Source organism: Lolium rigidum, chromosome 6 (assembly GCF_022539505.1).
Source record: "Lolium rigidum isolate FL_2022 chromosome 6, APGP_CSIRO_Lrig_0.1, whole genome shotgun sequence".
Lineage (NCBI taxonomy): Eukaryota > Viridiplantae > Streptophyta > Magnoliopsida > Poales > Poaceae > Lolium > Lolium rigidum.
Genome location: NC_061513.1, coordinates 230,511,366 through 230,531,300, shown reverse-complemented (window position 1 = coordinate 230,531,300; position 19,935 = coordinate 230,511,366). Strand labels below are relative to the sequence as shown.

General features: G+C 43.0%; 1 protein-coding gene across 5 annotated transcripts; it reads left to right on the top strand.

The window, feature by feature from the left end:
• The first annotated feature begins 735 nt into the window (after positions 1 to 735).
• On the top strand, positions 736 to 7,714 carry LOC124659044. 5 transcript variants are annotated; one of them, XR_006989426.1, is made up of 9 exons: positions 736 to 993; positions 1,923 to 2,126; positions 2,237 to 2,591; positions 3,361 to 3,532; positions 4,416 to 4,516; positions 5,281 to 5,482; positions 6,395 to 6,459; positions 6,586 to 6,813; positions 7,106 to 7,714. XR_006989426.1 is itself a non-coding variant. In XM_047197006.1 (5 exons), the coding sequence occupies exons 2-5, from the start codon at positions 2,534 to 2,536 to the stop codon at positions 5,448 to 5,450; spliced, it is 501 nt and encodes a 166-aa protein (XP_047052962.1). In that variant the 5' UTR covers positions 736 to 993; positions 1,923 to 2,533; the 3' UTR covers positions 5,451 to 5,846. The 5 variants fall into 5 exon arrangements, 1 of the variants encoding a protein (XP_047052962.1); XR_006989424.1 differs by having other exon boundaries at positions 1,923 to 2,591; positions 4,437 to 4,516; XR_006989423.1 differs by having other exon boundaries at positions 1,923 to 2,591.
• Positions 7,715 to 19,935: the final 12,221 nt, after the last annotated feature.

Below are 19,935 nucleotides of genomic sequence, written 5' to 3'. Positions count from 1 at the left end.
GAGATGAACTATACCAAGCACATCTATGAACTCCAGGTAGTGCGTCTGAAATCAACCGGCTCTGGTTGTTGTGGAGCAGGCAGTCCGGTGGTGTGCGGTCATGAAGCTTGCTCTGGCTCATGGCCGGTCTGGTGAGACTCTGGTCATGTGACCCGTGAGCTCAAATAATAGATTTTGGGGAAGTTCAGATTGTTACGGACTAAAGCCCACTGTGCAGCTAACAAGCAACCAAAACTTGAGTGTGATTCTTTGAGTAGAATTCTCACATGGCATCCAATGCAAAGGAGGAGTCATGGATAATTTCTCCTACCGGTAAGGATCTAGCTTCTGTATGCCAATTGCTGATTTTTGTAATGTTTCGTAGTCTGCTACGTGCCTTGTATATACATGTGTGCCTGCCTCTTTTTTTATGGGAGTTCATCTCACCATTTTTGTGAGCAATTTCAGATCTTCCCTGCATAGAAGTCCATCGTGTGTCTGTACGAATGTTCAATTTTATATTATCAGGAATTTCATTTTGTTTGTGCAAAGTTTATCTTTTACCAAAAAAATTGTTAAAATTGTTGCAGTGTGTTATTTAGCATGCCGTTTTGGTTATTTTGTTACATAATTATAGTTATCTGTTGGGAAGCAAAATTTCACTTTATATCTCCTTCAGTTTGATAGTCATTGTGATGCGTAGGGATAATACACTATTGCTGACATTCAGTTTGTTGATTTTTTTTACAATTATCGGCGAGAACTAGCAGTATGCTCGACAATGTGCAACCCCTAGCTCATCCTAAAAGTTACAGTTGGCGAAGTTTGCCCGCCAATTGGATGGAGTTCAGTGCCACAACGAAAGAGCGTGCATTGTGGCGACGCCCGGCAGCCCGAGCACACCGATGGGAAGTTCACCATGCACGGCCAAGGAGTTCACCGTCCATCCTCAAGCCCATTGCATATTCTCAAGTTTTAGTTCTGGTCCTGAAGTGCACCTTTTCCACGGCTGAAGTTCGTTTTTCTTTCTCAGTAACTTGTTATATGCTGTCAGAGATTTCACTATGGCAGAGCTAAAAGCTTATTAACAAATATGACAAGTCCAATTTAAAAAAAATAGACTGCAGTTATAAGAAGTCCAAGACAAGCTAGTTTTTATTACAATTCATGGTAGCCCACGGTCCTCCAACTCATGTTTGTCATTTACTTTTTCTTTGTTCGTTTGTCTCACAAGCATTTGCATGTTGTTGCTTCATACACACATGTAATCCCTGTATGTATAAACATGTCTGTTAGTAAAACCAAGTGCCTATACGGATGTATATAATGGTATGAAACTATGATGGATACTGAATGTGAGAAACAGTGCAGTGTACACCCACTTTGATTTGACCCGCAATAGAAGTTCTATTTACTGTTTTAAAAAGTGAAAAGTAGGAGTTCACTAGTTAAGCTTCAGCGTTTCATTAAAGTGTGAAGAGACATGCAACAGTAGAAGTTCATGGAACTTCACTAGTTTAGCTACAACGATTCGTTATTTGTGAAGTTTGTTAAGCTCACTTCTCTTAATTCGCGAAGTTCACATCTACTGCTATTTTTATTTTATATATTCCTGCTACATGGTCATCTGGAAAACGCATTTTACGAATTGTGTGTATTTTTGAGACTTGTGATGTTAAAATGTGCATTTCATTTCATTTTTAACGCGCCGAAGTTAATTTCATTTTCATCTGCTCCAGACTTTGCTAGTACTTTGCCGCCTTTGAACTTCAATATCGCTAGCAAATCCACTGCCCCACAAATACTGAATGGTTAACAAATCATGTGCATGTGTACAGAGTGCAGGATACATAAATATATGCATTTGCTGTTGATGTGTGTCTAATAGGAAAATAACTCAAGTTCACCTTTTGTATTGACAAAGTTCACTTTTATATTCCCAGGAGTTAGGGGAGCACAAGGTCATTCTCGATTTGTTGCCCGGCTGGTGGAGTCCAGGATAAGTTCAGATGTGGGAGCCCACTGGTTGCCGCTGCGGGAGTTTATGAGTAATCGGACAGACGGGATATACTCTCTTGTGACCCCTCTAACGAGCTCCGTCGGGAAGTTCAATTGTGTCAGCTACCAGGAGTCACCACTCTTCGTTTGTAAGTCTATCATGCCCCGCTCAGTTTGCTAGTGCTTCTTTCGTTGCCCACCATATGCTTGTCACGAAGTCCAGTGTGATCTTCCTGGGAGTTCACCTAGCGCGTTTCAGTTCTCAGCCAACATTTCACCTTTGGAGACTTTGTTCCTTGGAAGACAGACTAGACAAATTTGGCGCCTGCTCCAGCATGATTCACTGACTGCAAGGGCGCACAAACCTTTATCTTTGAGAGATACTCAAAGAGAGGAAGAAAGGAGATCAGTTGTTGTCCAACAAACAACCACCCTCAACAGCTCCAGCTCCATAATCATGGCAATGTTCCATCTAGGCAATCTTTTCGGTCTTCTCCAGCAAAAGCAATTGCTCCTCTCCATATGAGGTCCAATCCTTTTAACCGTGCCAAGTCAAATGCCAAAAATAATCTGTGCTGGGGCCCTTCTGACCACTCCAAACAAGATAAGAAACAGTATGTTTCTATGTTCTTTGTGATAGTTATTAATGCCAATTGATTTTTTGTTGGCACATACTATTATTGTTAACCTTTTCCATTTAGACATATTGGCTTATATTCTCCATCTTAAATAATTATATGACTAAGATGAACTAGGAAGTTAGCACTACTGTGCCCTGCAGTTTTATTTACATGGAATTGGTCAAGAACTTTTGTAAAAAATCTTGAAATTCTCTCTGAAGTACTAGTACCTACAATAATAATACTGCCACCTTCCAAATTGAGAGAAGTTCACTATAGCAAAGTTGGAAGTTCATCATATGCGACGGGTCTAGTAAAAAATCATAGACTGCAGTTGCGAAGTTCTCTCTCTCACAAAGTTTGCATTTCCTTGTCATGAAGTTCACTTATTTTATCTCGGAAATTCAGTTCATTTTATTTTGTCTCCTGTCCTGAATTTTAAAAGGTTATTGCGAGTATTCAAACTTAGAGATGTATCACCTTGTTTCTTCTTTCATGGGGACTCAAGTGTGTTGCCACTACAAATTCCCGTGGTCTCCCAGTCTAACCTTCTGCTGAAATTCCGTAGAAACATTGTAAATGCTTGCTAGGTAAATCATTGTTGAATCATTTCATAAAATATTCGTAGATCCTGGTTCTCTCCCGCAATTTATAATTTACGTACGAATTCAGAAGTTCACATTATTTATGTACGAATTTCGGTTTCAGTTCTTTTCAAATATGTAAAACAAATATTAAGCTGATGTAAAAGTCAACATTGCAGGGCAGAGTCTGGCTTCGTGTGTTGCCTCTGAACTGCTGCACGGTGAGCTGCATGAGGCAGATTTCGAGTTGCATCATGCGGTGTGGATGGGAGGTCGGAGAGGGGCCGCCGGTGTTGTTGGGCGGGGAGGTGCGTCGATGCTCTGTATTCGAGCCTATCATCTAAAGCACAGGTACTGCTGCTACACCACAGCTCCTCCTCCTCTGCCTCCTCATCTCAATACTTATCCATGTCAAGTGAAAACAAGTAGTAAGATGGTGTAGCAGCGTGAGGCATGTATAGAGAGGTACGTGGAGCAGCTGTTGTTGTAGTAGCTAGGCTAATTTCTTCTTATGCTTCGCTCATAGATTGACATATGGGGTAGAGAATAATTGTGTATGTGTTGATGCAGCTGGTAGTGAAAAAGAAGTTCACATAGTTCTCTGAACAAGTTCACCTTTTACTCTTTGGCTGCTCGTTTTGTCCACCTGGCAATGCAGTGAAGTCGTTTGGTTCAGTTTATTTGTCTGAGAAGTTCTGTTCTGCCAGCGCGGGGATTCACTCTTTTTTCAGTCACGACATTCACTTTTTTAATCCTAGGAGTTTGAATCGTTTTTAGTTGACTTATTTTCTCTACTACTGAACTCTCCAATTTCCAATACATGAGTTCACCTCGAAAAATATGCATATTGTCTGGATCTTGGTTGGATCGTACTTTTGATACATATACTGTTGATGTATCATTCATTAACTAAAAGAAAGAAGTTCACACTATTCACATGTTAAAATGTCACCTTTTATTTTCGCGGAGTTTGTTTTTGTGACCTCACCTATGTGTATTTCAGTTCACTTTATGTATGTCGACAGTTCAGATTTGTGTTTGATTAATATTCTCACGTTTTTCTGGTTGATATGTCTATGTACGGGCCAAAATACTAGCTCACCTTTGCTGGTATTCTCATGTTTTCTCTATATACAAAACTATTTTTTGGTTGAAACAATTCCATTTGACCCTACAGAAAAGAATTTATGTTTATTGTACAAGTAAAAAAGGAAGTTCACTTGTTAATCTACAGAGGTTCGTTAAAAATGTGTAGCACCAGGGGAGTTCATGTCGTCCAACTCAACAGTTCACTCGCCACCGCCAACATCCTCCATCGGAGCCTTCCTCAGGCAGGTAAACCAGCATCGCAGCAGTACCGTTCTCCTACTCGGTTTTTTCCCATCCTTGTTGCTACCCTATAATGTGTTTATACTGTTGGTTTATTTCCTGTATCCACTCTGAAATCTACTGAAACAAAAAAAGTAATGATTCATGGATCCAAAATTCCAAATTAGGTTCAGAGTAATCCCGCGCTAGAAGTTCAATTCTTTATGTCAGAAAAGTTCACTTTGTATTCGGGGAGTTGGCAAATTTTGGAAGTCAACTTGTTTGTTCAGTATTAAACTTAATTTGTTTCTTCAGCGCAATACCAACATAGAGTTTGCATTATTCACAGGAGCTTTCGATTTGTTGGGAGTTTGTTTAGTCTGTCTGGTAGTTTCAGTTAAAAACTAACAATAATAGAAAATCAGTTAAAAACAGTAAATATATTGAGTTAATTTTTATTTTTATGAGAAGTTAGTTTCATACAGCAAAGGGGTTCACTTTTGTTCTCGGAGATCGTTTTCTGACTAACGCTTTAGTTCAAAAAATGAAATGGAAAAACAATGCATTGCTTGGAAGTTCACCTTTGCCTCTCTGAAAGTTCATATATTCCGTGTCCACGACTTAAATGTATTTGTTCTAATGCTTATGTGATCTGATAAAATCTTGATAAGTATGCAGATTGGAATATGAAATGGCAGCTCCAAATTCTCTTACACGAGCAAATGTTTATTCATCGACATTCATGTGTGTAAGCTGGTATTGAACCTGATGTAGTTCATTTTCTATTACAGTTTCAGGTGCGATGGTGATACCTTGGGAGAAGAAAGGTGTCCCTGAGCATGCCCTGTATCAACCAGGCTCCGCCGCAAAGGTCAACCTTATAGAACGCATCAGTTCACCTTATGAAGTGCGGCGGTTCACTCAGGCGTTGCCCTTGGCGCACTGGATATATCAAGTTTAGGGGGACATATTATAAAATACAGAGAGCTACAGGTATGTAGTACAAATATAGCTCTATTCAGTGTTTTGGTTGAGAAATTGCAGTAGCGGTGTGAAACGGATTTGTCTTTTTTGCGGTTGTGTTTCTCTCGGCATCCTTGCGTGGTTTTGGTGACGTCTAACATCGGATGAAGTAGTTCATTGTGTTAAATGGAAGCGTTTCATTGCATGGAATTTCGGAGTTAATTTTGAAGTAAAAAATCTCGACCAGAACTTCATGTTATCATTAGGGAAGTGTGCTCCATTTTGAGTAGCACAAAAAATTTAAATATTTCGAAGTTCGTTATTCGTTTCCTAGAAGTGCATTCATCAAATATGGGAAGTGCAGATGTATGGCCATTTTAGTATAAATGGAATGTTGTCCGACCACATGGAGCAGGGAACGCCAAAAAATGGGTAGAGCTCACAACTTTCTCTCTCTCCCGTGAATAAAATATGCGTTGACAACCCTGTGATGCAGAGTACTTTTGGGAAAAAAATGCAAAATGACCTTGTTTTCTGATAGAAATTTGATGCTCCATAGGTGTCTGTTGATATGCCTATTAGAATAGAGTGATTTTATTAATTTTTATTTATATATGTACAACGCAATACCAAACAGAAGTTCATATTATTCACGGGAGCAGTTCACTTTGTATTTTTCAGGAGTTCATTTAGTCTGTCTGATAGTTTCAGTTAAAAGCATACACTAAAAGAGCAGTTAAAAAAGTGGAGTTCACTTTTATTTCTACAAAGGGGATTCACTTTGTTGATAAAAGTATCAATTCATCATGCTGAATTTCCCTTCTTAAAAATACAGAATGATTTGCTACTGCCCCCTTAGTCTCCTACATGAATATGCATAAGTTGTTATCTCGTGTTGGGTCAAAATATTTCTTTTCTTACTACCTTCACTACTATTTGCAGCTTGCTAATACAGAGGAGTACACTGATTGGCGATTTTCTGGGAAACTAGGAGAGATACTGATAAGGTAACAATTTACGATCCTTGCTACCCCTCTCTCTATATCTACTTAATTGATTCAATTGCCACTGTGATTCATCTTGTTGAAATGAGCATTAGAAGTCCAGTCTACCCATTAACTTTCAACTTGTAGAAGTATCTAGGTGTTCATTAGAGCCTTGCATGGAAGTTCACTTCTTAGTACGCTGAGCACCGTCGGGAGGCCACATGTCCCTACAATGGTAGTCTAGTATGCGCCTGCGGGGAGTCCACAAGAAGATGGTCGTAGCTGTCAGCCGACTACAATTCCTGCAAGGACGCCGACCCTGCTCCCAGATTTCTGTGGTCCGCCCAGAGGAACCCTCCAACCAGCTCTCACACGGTATCTCCTATGAACTCTCGCACCCGATGAATTGTGTATTTTTTATAGCATCGAGCGGTTCACTTGTTAACTTTGAGTAGTTCAATTAGGGAAAAAAGGAGTTTCTAGTCCTGTAGAAAAAAACAATAGCTGGGTTACACTTGTCTAATTTAAACAGTAAATCTATTTTGGTTTAAAACAATGCATTTGTTTGTTTACTTGCATGTGAAAGTCAAAATTTATGATGAAGTTCAGTTTTTATTGTCGGGAGAGTTCACTTCATTTGTCAGAGAAGGTTCACTTCATTTTGCAGGTTGTGATTGTTGAATTGAACTGCTCCGCACGCCCTACCACAGCTTACAAGTTCACGGAGGGAGGAGCCCATCCCACTCCGCTGTGAAGTCCACCTTGGGCGTCATCCTGAAGTACACCTTGCGCCCCTTCTCCCGCTCTCGGCTGTAACTCCTCCTAAGCTTCGCTGCCCTCCACCTCCGAACCAGACCAGCACGGGGACCTCGATTGACACAGATAGAGTTGGACGCGAAGCACGGGGACAATTTCAGTTTATCTACGGTTCAGTTTTACCTTATGTGAAGTTTATCACAATTTGTGGAGTTCACTTCTCAGACTTAAGTTTTACCTTGAATCTCCAGCACGGTCAAAAGATTGGACAAGGAAGGCAACTAGCTCCTTTAGCACATACACATGCGACTGTCAGATATGCTTTTTTGCATAATTATTTGTATGGCATTCCAACACTATGTAACATTTGTTTGTATTATGTCTTCCTCTGATGTTCTGGATAGTGCTAGCTATACATTTTTGCTTTAGCTCAATACTAGATTACTACTTTGTCTAGTCGAGCCTGTACTAGGAAACTCCTATTTGTATTTATTTTTCTCAGAAAAATAAATTCAGCGAGAAGTTCATTTTTGTTTTTCAGAAAGTTCTGACTATAACAAAAATATTGAAGCAATCTATGGAAAAATATTGCTGGACTTGCATATTTATTCGTACTTGTTATGTAGCAGTTTACTTCTCTTTGTCAAGATGCTCTATTCATATACGTCGGGAGTTCAGTATATAAGCTTAACAATGCAACTTGCTATTTTATCTTGTAGAGTACACTTAGTTTGCAAATGAAAGTTACTTTTTATGTATGAAAACACTTTTTCTCGGCAGAGTTCACAATATTGATGCAGAAAATTATACTTTCTTGTATCACAATTTCGTGGGGGAGTTAACCTTTTATTCTGGAAGTTCAAACCTACCAACATGATAATCAAATTGAACTCTTCATCGTGTTGCCACCACTGAAAGTTCACACTTGACCCACGTGAAAAAAAACACAAAAAATTGAGAACTTTGGAAACATATTATAACCATGTATGCTTTGTTAATGTGCGGCTAATAAGATATATTCAGAGGTTCACCTTATTGATATGGCAAGTTCACTGCATATAAACGTTAAAGTTCAATGTGAAATAACCATTGCAACAAAGCGAGAAGTTTGAAAAAAATGGAGTTTTGTAAACTTAAACCTGCAGTTAAATTGCCAAGAATTTCGTAAAAGATCAATAAGGAAAAGATGCGAAATTTACATAGCTTTCCAATGATATATTACTTGCGTCATTACAATAAACGGTTAGAGAACTACGACCAAAATACCAGACGCAACGGAGACCATTTATTTCGCGATCAGAAGTTCACTCACACATACCTGGAAGTTCGCAGGTATGTGCACTGAAGTTCAAGTACTCTGTTTTTCACGGGCGGAAATCCTACGTGTTACAATCATCTCTACGAGTATCGATTGACCAAACAGACCCCCACCTCGACTAATTGAAGACAATATGAGGCTAATTTCAATCTAGCGTGATGTCCCTCCCCACTCAAGCACCGTAGGCATGTCAATGTCAAATCCTTGGTTTGCCTACTACCATCTCCGTTTTTAGTATATTGAAAATTAGATCAAAACCATTAATAATTTGGGAAAACAATCTTCATGAAAAACATGCGCAATTTTTACAGCTTTCCAATGGTATATCGTATGCATCAATCCGATGAGCGGTTTTCAAAATAACACCCGAAAACTCTACGGTGACGATGAAATCCGCGAAACCTGATTTGAGTATATTCAAATTTGCTCTTAAACCTAACATTATTTGGAAAAACATTCTAAATGAAAAAGTAGCGCAATTTGCATACCTTTTCAACGGTATATTGTATGCATCAATCGGATGGGCCGTTTGAAGACTGCGCCCAAAATACAGTGCGAAAATGGTGAATTCCGTGATAATGTTGTTTTGTATATTTAAAATGAATTTTAAACAATATAGAATTTGGGAAAATAATGAAAACAAAAAGTGTGCGAAATTTCCGTATGAATCTAACGGTATATCATATGGATCATTCCGATAAGTGGTTCAAAAACCAAGATAAAAATACTGCCCGCATGAACATGCAATTCTGCTGTTCCGTCAAAGAAGTTCACTAGGAAACACCAGGAAGTTCAGAAGTGGTTCGAGAATAGTTATTCTCGAACCGGTTCGAGAATAGCAGACCTATATATATATATATATATATATATATATATATATATATATATATATATATATATATATATATATATATATATATATATATATATATATATATATATATAGAGATGCGCTATTTGACTCCCGGGAGTAGAATAGTTATTCCGCTCCCTGCCCGATCGCACGCCAGCCCGACCAGGCCAAAACAGCAGACGCCCACGACGCTATTGCAAACTATCGACATAAGAAAATTGTGAGCCAACATAAGAAAACTGCATGAAGATTACCGAGCCGGCTAAAACAGCAGACGCCCACTACGCTCGTGCAAACTACCGACGTAGAAAAACTGTGAGCCAAGGTAAGAAAACTGCATGGAGCACCGAGCCGGTAAATTTTCATCGATGCATTTCTTTTTCAAAACGTCGCCCTGGAAAGGCAGCCAACGAGAAAGAAAACCACTCACGAAACCTTGTAACCAACATGAAAGGATTTATGTTTTGTTTTTTTTCTAGTGTGGCAAAGCTTTTATTTTTTACAAACTATCAAGCATCAATATAACTATTCTGGCATGTCCTGATGCCCTGACGTAATGTTATGCCTAATTGCGTTACCTGATTACACAAACGTAAGATGCTCCTGATTAAATTGCATGATTACACGACATAAAAATTTAAAGAATTACATTGTCTGATTACATGTTGTGAAATTGATTGGGCAGCCGCATGGTACATCTAAGACCTCTTAGGGCATCTCCAGCGGCGCGACGCATTTCGGACGTCCAAACGCGACGCGTCGTGTCCGTTTGCGTCGTTCCAAATGGTTGAAATCGTCTGGGCGTCCGTTTGCGTCGGGGGTGGCTCCAGCGGCACGACGCATAATTTTTTTTTCATTCATAGGCCATAATTTACATAAAAAAAACATTAAAATGCCAGAAAGGCGTGCTAATACGTGCTGTCTACTGGTCCTCGTCGCTGACGAGGTCAATCAGCTGCGGCGTCGGCCATGGAAGCTCGTACGCCGGCGGTGGAGGAGGTACCGCCACACGGGCAGGAGGCTGTGGCCAGGGATCCCACGCTGGAGCAGCAGGCGGAGCGCGGACGTTGGAACGCGTCGGCATGGCCGGAGGAGTCGCTGGCCTCCCCTGCGTGAGCGCTGACTCGCGGAGCTGGATTGCGAGCCCGTCCAACAAAACGAGCTCGTTGAGCTCGTCCTGCTCGCTGTTGGCCAGTGCCATGGCAATGGCCTCCTCCTCGGAAATGTCCGGCGGTTGGGTCTCCGGATCCCTCAGTTTTGAAATAGAATAAAGAAACGACCGAGATGCCATCGTACCTTCTGTCGAAGACCACCGTCATGCTCCCTCAGTTTTGAAACAGCAAGGCTGAAGGTGCTCCCTCAGGCGCTTACCACGATGCCGATGCCGCCCGCAGCCACGACCCGCGTGTTGCCGGACCACGACGCCGATATCGCCGCGCTTCCCGACCAGGATGCCGATGTCGCCGGCGTCGCCTCCCGCGGCCACAGCTCGCCCGCAAGCACGCCGATCCGGCCAGCCAACCAAGAGCTGCCGAGGGCGCGGTCGGCGCAGATCCACCCGCAGCTCGCCGCCGCTCACTGCTCGACGCCGGACGCATACCGGCTCGCCGCCGCATCTCGATTCAGCTTGAACCGCTCCCGCAGAACACGGTCTCAACCCAGGGGAGAACGAAAAAGAATATGCCTTTGGGTAGTTGGCTAGCTCCCAAATGCCACGAGGCAACGACCGTGCTACAGAAAACCGCCGGGGTAAAACAAAGCAAACAAAATTACAGCGCGTGGTAGGGCGCGGCTCGCAACAACGAGCAGGTTCGATGCAATGGGGTGCGGCAGACCGGCTCGCTAGACCGACCCGGGTGCAGAATTAATTATTCTACACCCAGGGGGTTTAATAGAGTTTCTATATATATATATATAGAGACAAAAGTTTTGGTACGTAACCAAACTGCAGCGCAGGCTATCATTGCCGTCCACATATTTGTCAAGATGCGTGCTAAGAATGGCAAAATATTTTAACAAATGAGCAAATTCTGATTTAGTGGACCAATACCTGGTAGACAGTAGGGTCAGACTGCTATGCCCACATGTGTCCTCTCCGTGTGTTAGGGCATCTCCAACCGCGCGACCCAAACCGCGCCCGCGCGTCCGTTTGGGTCGAGCCGGACAAAAACGCGGCCCAGCGCGGGGACGCACCGCAAAAGCGGACGGCCGCGGCGTCCGAACGACGCAAACCCGGCCCAAATCCGGGCTAGGTTTGCGTGGCCGCGGATGGCACGCGCCGTCCGCTCGCGTCCGCCCGCTGAGTCGCCTCGTCTCCCTTGGGCCCACCTGTCGGTGACCGGGGAGACTATTAAATGGGGACCGGAGGGATCCGGCCCTCCACTCCGGTCCCCACTCCACTCCCGAGCAAAAACCGCCGCCATGGCCCCGAAGCGACGGTTCGCTCCCGGAGCGAACGACGACGAGGCGAGCAGCAGCCGCCGTCGTCCGCCGGCGCTGCGGGCCGGAGGGAACCGCGGCGGCCTCCACATCGGAGAGGCCGCCCGCGGCGGTGCGGCATTGCCGCAACCGCCACCTCTCCTCATCGAGCCCAAGCCGGAGTCCTCGGAGGAGGACCCGGACCTCCGCGCCGCCCTGATCGTCTCGGCGGCGGAGGAGGAGGCGAAATGGCCGCAGCTCCATGCGGCCATTCGCACCTCCGAAATGGAGGAGGCGGCGCGGCGGGGAGGTGGAGGAGGCGGAGGACCGGGAGCTCTACGCCCGTGCCCTCCGAGCGCGACGGGAGGAGGAGGAGGCGGCGCGGCGAGAGGAGGCCGAGCGCCGCGCCGAGCGACGCCCCGCCGCCGGGAGCAGGCGGCGGCAGGAGGACGAGGCGGCGGGCCGGGCGCCGCGCCCGGCAGAGAGACAGCGGCGCCTCGGGGAGGAGGCGCTCGCTCCGTGCGCCGGCACGGCGCCGGGTGGCTCCGGACCCCCACTCGCCGTGGGAGGAGGCCCCGTGGTCTCCGTGGCCGAGTCCCCGCGCGCTCCGGCCACGACAGCAGCGTCGCCGCCCGGGGTGGACGACGACGACATCGCCGACGACGCCCACGGGGGCTAGGCGGCGCACCGGCGGCCACCGCGCGCCGACCAAACCCTAATAGAGGGTTTTTAGTATAGGTTTAAATTTAAAAGCCCATATAGGGGCTTCTTTTGTTAGTTATTTGCCCAAAATAGGGCTATGTACTAAATTTGCCCAAAATAGGGCATATGTTTTAATCAAATTTCGTTTAAATTTGCCTATTTTTTTGTTTTCGTTTTTCTCCGGTTTATGCGATGCGTCCGCGCGTTAGACGCATCGCGCGACCCAAACGGACACGCGGACGCGGGCCGCTGTCCGCGTGTCCGGGCGGCGACCCAAACGGCCCAAAACGGACGGCCCAGCGCGTCCGTTTGGGTCGCGCTGTTGGAGATGCCCTTATAGCCGTTTGGCTTGGCCGATACTGTTGTCTAGGCATTGGGTTTGTCCTTTAGCACGCGTCATTTAATGTTCGTGGCCTGCGTACAAACGAGACCACGGGATGCTGGCCAGTTCTTATCTCTCCGCTCCCACCAACCAGAAAACCACCTCAGCCCCTCGCCATTCGTACGTGTTCCTCTCGATAGAATCCCCACAGAACCCACCTCCAGCACGCCTTCCCCGTCCTCTGGTGCCGCCCCGCCTCCCTGTACACCGGCGTGGGCTCGCCTCCATATACTCCGGCGACGCTGCACCCTGCTCCTTCCGGTCGACGCGGGGGCACTGGCGCCACCTGGTCCTTCCCATCGGCGCGAGGGCGCCGCCGCCGCACCCCGCTCCTCCCCTCCTCGTCCTCTGCTGATAGCGCCGCCGCGGCCTGTCTCCTCCAGCTGATGCGTGCGGCCGCTGTCGGGCTCCCCTGCGCCACTGTCGCCCTGGACAAGGTCAGACGCCGCCCGCCCCTGCTGCTCCCCATCGACGCCGTGAGGACACCGGAGCCACTTGGTCTTCCCCATCGACGTGAGGGAGCAACGCCTCCGCCCCTGCTCCCCCCCTCCGGCGCGAGGCCGCCGCTCCGTCCCTTCTCATTTTCTCCAGCGCGAGGATGCCGCTCCCGCCCCTGCTTCTCCCCCACCGAGGCGAGCCCGCCGCGCTGCCCATTCTCCTTCCCCTCCGGCGCTCCGTGGGCTAGTCGCGGTTGCTGGCGCGGCTCAACGCGCAGCGCGAGTTCCTGCGCGCTACTGCGTTGGAGGTCTTTCTGTAGCCCAACGCGCTCTCGACGCTGGCCACTTCCATCTCCATGTACCCCAAGTCATGTGATTCTTTCTCTATAAATTTCTGTGATTCTTTCTAGCTCTGCACAGTTTCTGTGATTCTTTCTCCGCAAATTTACTTGGTAGGCCTGGTTGATTGATTGGTTAGTACCAATTTGTTAGTTCACATCTTGCCTATAAGATGTGCATGCTAGTCTCGCAGATCACCACCCCAAGCGGACCAGTGAAACATATGCAAGTATAGAAATTTGAGTTTTGCATTCGGAATGGGTGGAACGATGTTATATTTGTTGACTGAAATTAACGGCAAAGCATTGATTAATTTCTGATCCTTTTACAATCTCAGTTTATTGTTTAGCTATGATTCTGTGAGACTTATCCATTTCATGATTTTTCGTCTCCATAATTTTTCTTCTGGTAGGTCTGGTTGATTGATTGGTATCTAGCAGCCATGTTCTCTTGCACGGTCATTTCTCTTGGCTGGTGAATATCTGCAAAAATGTTCTTTGGTTATTGACAAAATCCTCTTGTTATCTTGGATCTGGAAATTGTAGGAAAAATGTCAGGTTTTTGTTTAGGTCTCTAGATTCAGATAACCTGGAAGGAGTGTGTTTATCCATGTTTAGCAGCTGAAGGTTTGTAGTCATAACCCGAGTAAAATTGTCTCCTTGGATTATTGTATATAATCATTGTATGTTTAGCAGCTCAAGGTTTGTAGTCATAACCTGAGTAAAATTGTCTCCTTAGATCATTATATATAATCATTGAGCTCCGCTAGACTATACTCAGCAAGTATGCACTACTTATCATAGATTAATAGTGGTTGTAAATGTGTCATTGCTCTTTTCTTTGATATTATTGTTTAGAGCTAGTTTGGCAACAAATACTCTAGCAGGCACTATCAGCTTCCGGTGACCTTCGGTCCGTCTGACTTGTTTGATGTTTCAAATACTCGAGCAGGCACTATCAGCTTCCGGTGACCTTGTTATGAACCAGCTTCCTGTTCCTCTTTTATTTGATGTGGTTGTGGATGCACCAACATGCTTTATTATGCAATTTACTGATGAAAGTTCATCCAGTTATTTCCTGAACATTTGAACTACACAAATGCAACCGGTGATGTACCAATGTCCTGAATATTTTGTTATCTGCACATTCTGCAATCATAAGTTGGGCAATATGGGCGCAGTGAGCTGGTCGTGTTGCGGGTATGTGGTGGCTGCGAGTGGCGCTGCCGGAGGCATCAACATCCTGGTCATGCAGGGAGGCGGGTGGTGGTTGCCAGCGTCACTACGGGCGGCACCGGGCAGCTCAGCTGGTGGTGCAAGCTAATTCTTTTGCTATTGAAAAAAAGCACAGCAGTTACAGACTTCGTAAGAAACTGATTATATTTATTTTGTGTGCTTGTACTGTTAGAGTTGATTCATTAGAATTTGTATCCTTGTAAAGAGAAATTGTTGGAAGGTAATGTCATCTTATGGTTGAATGTTTGGAATTTGACTGATGGAAAAACATTTCTGCTAGAATTGCATCTTGTTTTGGATCTAGCACTTTAAGAACAAAGTCAATTTTCTGCTAGTATTTTACCGAAGGAAATTTAGTGTTTTCTCTACCGTATGGCTTCCTGGTCGCAATCTATGCACCAATTGTAACTAAGCATAACTCTGGTTTAATGGGTCATCTTGATCTCCCAGTTGGTCTGAACTCTGAACTAACATAGCATTCTGATAAATCGAAGATGAAAATCATGTTTTGACACAACGTTTTCTTGTGCTGATTTAGTCTATTTCTATATATAATTACCAATGTCACTTGTAGTCACCCGGCATGCCGATACTCGTGTTTGACTATCTTTTATGCCTATTTTTTGTGTACTTAATAATTTTAACCGGGGTGTCGGATGTGTCGTTACGAAGGTGTTTAAAAAATTTGAATTGAACTGCGAATAATTTTCTTCACATATAAGATGACCTATAGTCACCTGACGTGCTGATTTCCGATTATTCTTGACGCCTATTTTTAGCCAATTGATAATTTAACAAGAGTGCCGAATATATCTCTACAAAGGTGCTAGAAAATTGAAACGGTGGTGCCGAATAATTCTAACTCGAGGTGCGACATATTTGCACAAGAAGATGGTTCAGAAGTGAGGACAACTAAGAAACTAGGGGCATAGAATTAAATACCTACTAGATTTAGATATGCGCCTTGGCGCACGACCCCGTGAAACTCTGTATCGATGTACATTTTTTACATAATAGCGATAAAAATTAACTGACAACATGATAATACATTTCTTAGTTTAACAAAACGATGTCTCTAGATTGAAATTAGGATAAGTTACACGAAACTACAGAATATGTGAGCAATAACATTAACATGTACATAGGTAAAACCATTGCGTAGTTCAGAGGTTGTACCAGAAAACAAACATATAAATATATAATTAGATCCAAACAGATGAGGAGGTTAGTGGCGATGTGCAACCACAGTATAGTAAAAAGCATAAGATCTATGCCTTATGCTTCCGTACAGATCAAAAATCAATAGAAAGAATCATATAAACCAAGAGAGGAGTAAATGAATCAGCCTTTTGCCGAAATAAAGTTGCATGTGAACCTGGGCATTTGGTGTTCTATTACCAAGTAATGTGTAACCCATGGAACTTCATAAATTGCAAACCCAAAAAATATATAGACACCACAAGCTATGACAGCACATTTACTTTTTTAAAAAATATGTTAGCACATTTACTTAGTTAGCATTTGACCTAGTACACACATTATTTTGCAAGCCTCAAGTGAACGGGCGCTCTGGGCACCCAAAGTCCCAAACAACACCATGGGCAAAATAAAAAAATCTTACAGCCATGAAGAAAAAGCTTAATACACAATAAGTACAACCGATGATGTCTTTTACATATGTACAGATATAATTCACCTAATACCTGCTCAATAATAGACTTCACCTGGTATATGCACTAAAGTTTTGATCTCTCTCTCAAAAGCTCTGTGCAATGTACATATTTCCTAATAAACTTGCCTCACCTGATATACACCCTAACATTTTGATCTTTCTCTCAAAAAACTAAAACTCAACCTGTTTTCCTGAATCTGAAACAAGCATCATCATGAGATAAAACAGTATGGCTGAAAATTCAGATTATTGATGTTGCAAGCTACTAAAAAAGAGAGAGCGGAGTTCTACAAGTTCCTCTGGAGAAAATATTAATAGGTGGTGATGAGACCTCCATAGCTCCGTCGGTAGCCGGAGATGCCAGCAAGCGGGACCTGGACAGGTAACTCTTCAACGTGTGCGGCTGAAAATCACAAACAAATTTAAATCTAAAACATCAATATTAAAAAGAGTCTGCAGTTGAAGACTAAAAAACTGAACCACCAAATGCATTGGAACATATATGTTGATGGCGGCAATTTGATCTGACATTACAATACATCAACTTTTCAATTGCAGTTCAAACAATCAGGTATGAGATTCGAGAACAATGGGCGCATGGGGTTGTTTACTAACAAATGGTAATTCATTTGAATTGAGGAGATTCCTTCCCGTCCTACTCCTTTTTACTCGTACCCTCCATAAATGGTACTAAATTAGAATAATATTCCTGTAAAAAATGCATTAACAACAATATACCATTTTTAAAAGCTCCTTCAAATAATCCATTTCTACACATGCAAGATGCATGAGGTGGTTTAATTGTTTTACCCTGCTACAAATAGATAAATTTGTGTATGAAAAACTCGTAGACTAATCTTATTTGTGTACATACTAAGAATCAGGGAACATACCGCAATAATAAATTTTATCGAGGACATCATCCATGAAAGGAAGCAATCTCCGGAAATTTCATTGACGAGAAGCATGGTCAACCTCGAGAATAAAGGTTGTAAACTTGAAACACATTGTGATGTTCCATTATCTCGATGTATTCAAATCGGAGAGGAAAAATATAACCATCGATCATTCCCAAATATATTTGTGATGGAGAAACCAACTTAAGCCCGATATAGTAATAATGGAGAAATCGGCATAAGGCTGATACCACTCGTATTTCCAAAGTTTATAGTAATCCCTCTCCTCAACAAGTAAAACATTCAGCAGCGAACGCTTGAAATCCAAAATGACTAATTTTAAGTTCATAGCCCACTCAATGATTGGTCTAATGGAAGAACAGATAAAATGAGCCAAGTAGAAACGAAAGAAACATAGCTGAGAGCTAGGAAGACAAAGCAGCCAAAATAAATCACAAGGATCTTGTCTTCCAACCTGGAGACAAAGGACAGAGGCAAAAGTTAATCATCCTTATATAGAGGCAAGCAGCAACGATAAGCTAAATCCTGCATGGGAAGCACAACTCACCTATTTATGCAGGAGGGTAGCAAAACCAATGTCGCCTAGCAACAACTCGTAACGCATGAAGAAATCATCACTCGCATGCCAATCTAGTAAGTCTTATGCACATGATAAGACCGTGAATGACCAATGTTGTCTTTCTGTTTGAATTACAGCAAAGAATGATGAATTTAGTATAGCAAATTATCCATTTGTGCAAATCAAGGAAAGAAAATTCATAAGCTTCAAACGCATGTTGAATAGATGCAGACTTATTTTCGTTCAAAAAGTTGTCGGCTGAGGAATCCCGAATTCCCAGTAAACTTGACTCGCAGAAGACATAACAAAAATGCGCTACTTCAGGCTTCTACACAACAACATTCTTTTGCTGCAAGAAGGTTCCTGAATATGGCACTATTCTTGTCGGTAAGTTTCGGCATCGTAGCGCTCTCGCCTCGTTATATAACATAACTTTAAAACCAGAACAGGTATTAAGACTAACTATCAACTTCAGCTGTAGCTAGCAAAACATCAAGGAAGAATTGCAATTTGCAGGTAAAACCAGAACATGGATAACTATCATAAAGGTCGAATACAAATTTGAAAGCATACCATTTCAATGACTTTATTCAGCACGAGACCACCAAATGAGAACCCACATTGAAGAATCAAGGCATCTTCAAGAAAAACCCTGCTTAAAACGACTGGTACCCTAACTATATACATGAAAAAAATAGCATTTTATTTTCACCAAAGAGGAATTTACCAATGCAGAATAAAATGTATGAAGCTTTCTCGAATGCACAAACAGGAAAAAGGCAAAAGGGAATATTTACCATGCATTGAAGTAACATGATACAACATATTAGGCCTTGGAAGTACTTCCACGCAGAAAATTGATCCATAAAATGGACCTTATATCTCGGATGAGAAGAAATCCAACAGAGGTAGCCCATGATTGTATTCAGATCGCAGCTAATTGTCCATGTTACAGCCTACGGAGAAATGCCATAACTCGATAAGAACAATGTCATCTAGAAGTATATACGAAGTTAGATTAGTGCTTGCAACAAACCCACTTGATGAGAATATCCACCGCAATATATGACTGCCATACGCGGCCAAAATTATGGAAAAAGAAATGGATGGTGACTTACTTGCATGTTACAGTCAATTTTAAAGACTCCCATGACTTGCGCCATGGACACCAGAGTTATCAGTGGAATCAGTGCAAAAGGGATATGGATGGGTTGAAGCACATTGAACCACTCGTTTACAACATCCAGTGCCTCTAGTGAATCAAAGAATGAAGACACGACTATAGCCAACACGATTGCACAACCTCTTGTTATCAGCGTGGTCATCCATTTCTTTAATTTCAGATTCAGAAATCCACCCATTCTAAACTGTCCAACATAAGTTCATCCTTCTGCTTCTCTGCTCTGCTGTTAATAGATCAATCGCAATTATAAACTGAAACCAATGGTATAGTGAAACTCAATGCATAAGTGCTCCGTACTTAATTATGCACCATCCTCTAGTAAAACACAGTAAGATTTGCTTTTCACCGCAAAACATAATTTTTATAGACCATACTAATGAAACCGTCCATAGAAATATGACTTTACATCTTCGTATCTATAGGGGTTCTTTCTACTTAGCATTTTTCAACTGTTTTAATCAACTATCTGGAACTCCTTGGTTCTAAAATCTGATTGCCATATCTAAAAAAGGCAGCTTTGTTGCTAATTGTACAGGCTTGGCAGAAAAAAGATAGTTTAGCATATTCAAACTGAAGGGAAAATAGTACAAGTTCAGTTCCTACTTTTACTTCGGAAAGAAAATCTCCAGACATAAACATAAAGATTTGTCATTTGTACACTGATTACTTAAAATAAACCAGCGAGAATTCAATCAAAAGACTGCTTACATATGAATTTTCAGCAAA

Excerpts from the sequence above, each read along its gene's own strand:
- LOC124659044 (XM_047197006.1), top strand. The coding sequence starts at position 2,534 with ATGCCAAAAATAATCTGTGCTGGGGCCCTTCTGACCACTCCAAACAAG. Across the intron at positions 2,592-3,360 it reads TCCAAACAAGATAAGAAACA|GGCAGAGTCTGGCTTCGTGT; the intron begins GTATGTTTCTAT and ends TCAACATTGCAG. Across the intron at positions 3,533-4,415 it reads GCCTATCATCTAAAGCACAG|AGGTTCGTTAAAAATGTGTA; the intron begins GTACTGCTGCTA and ends GTTAATCTACAG.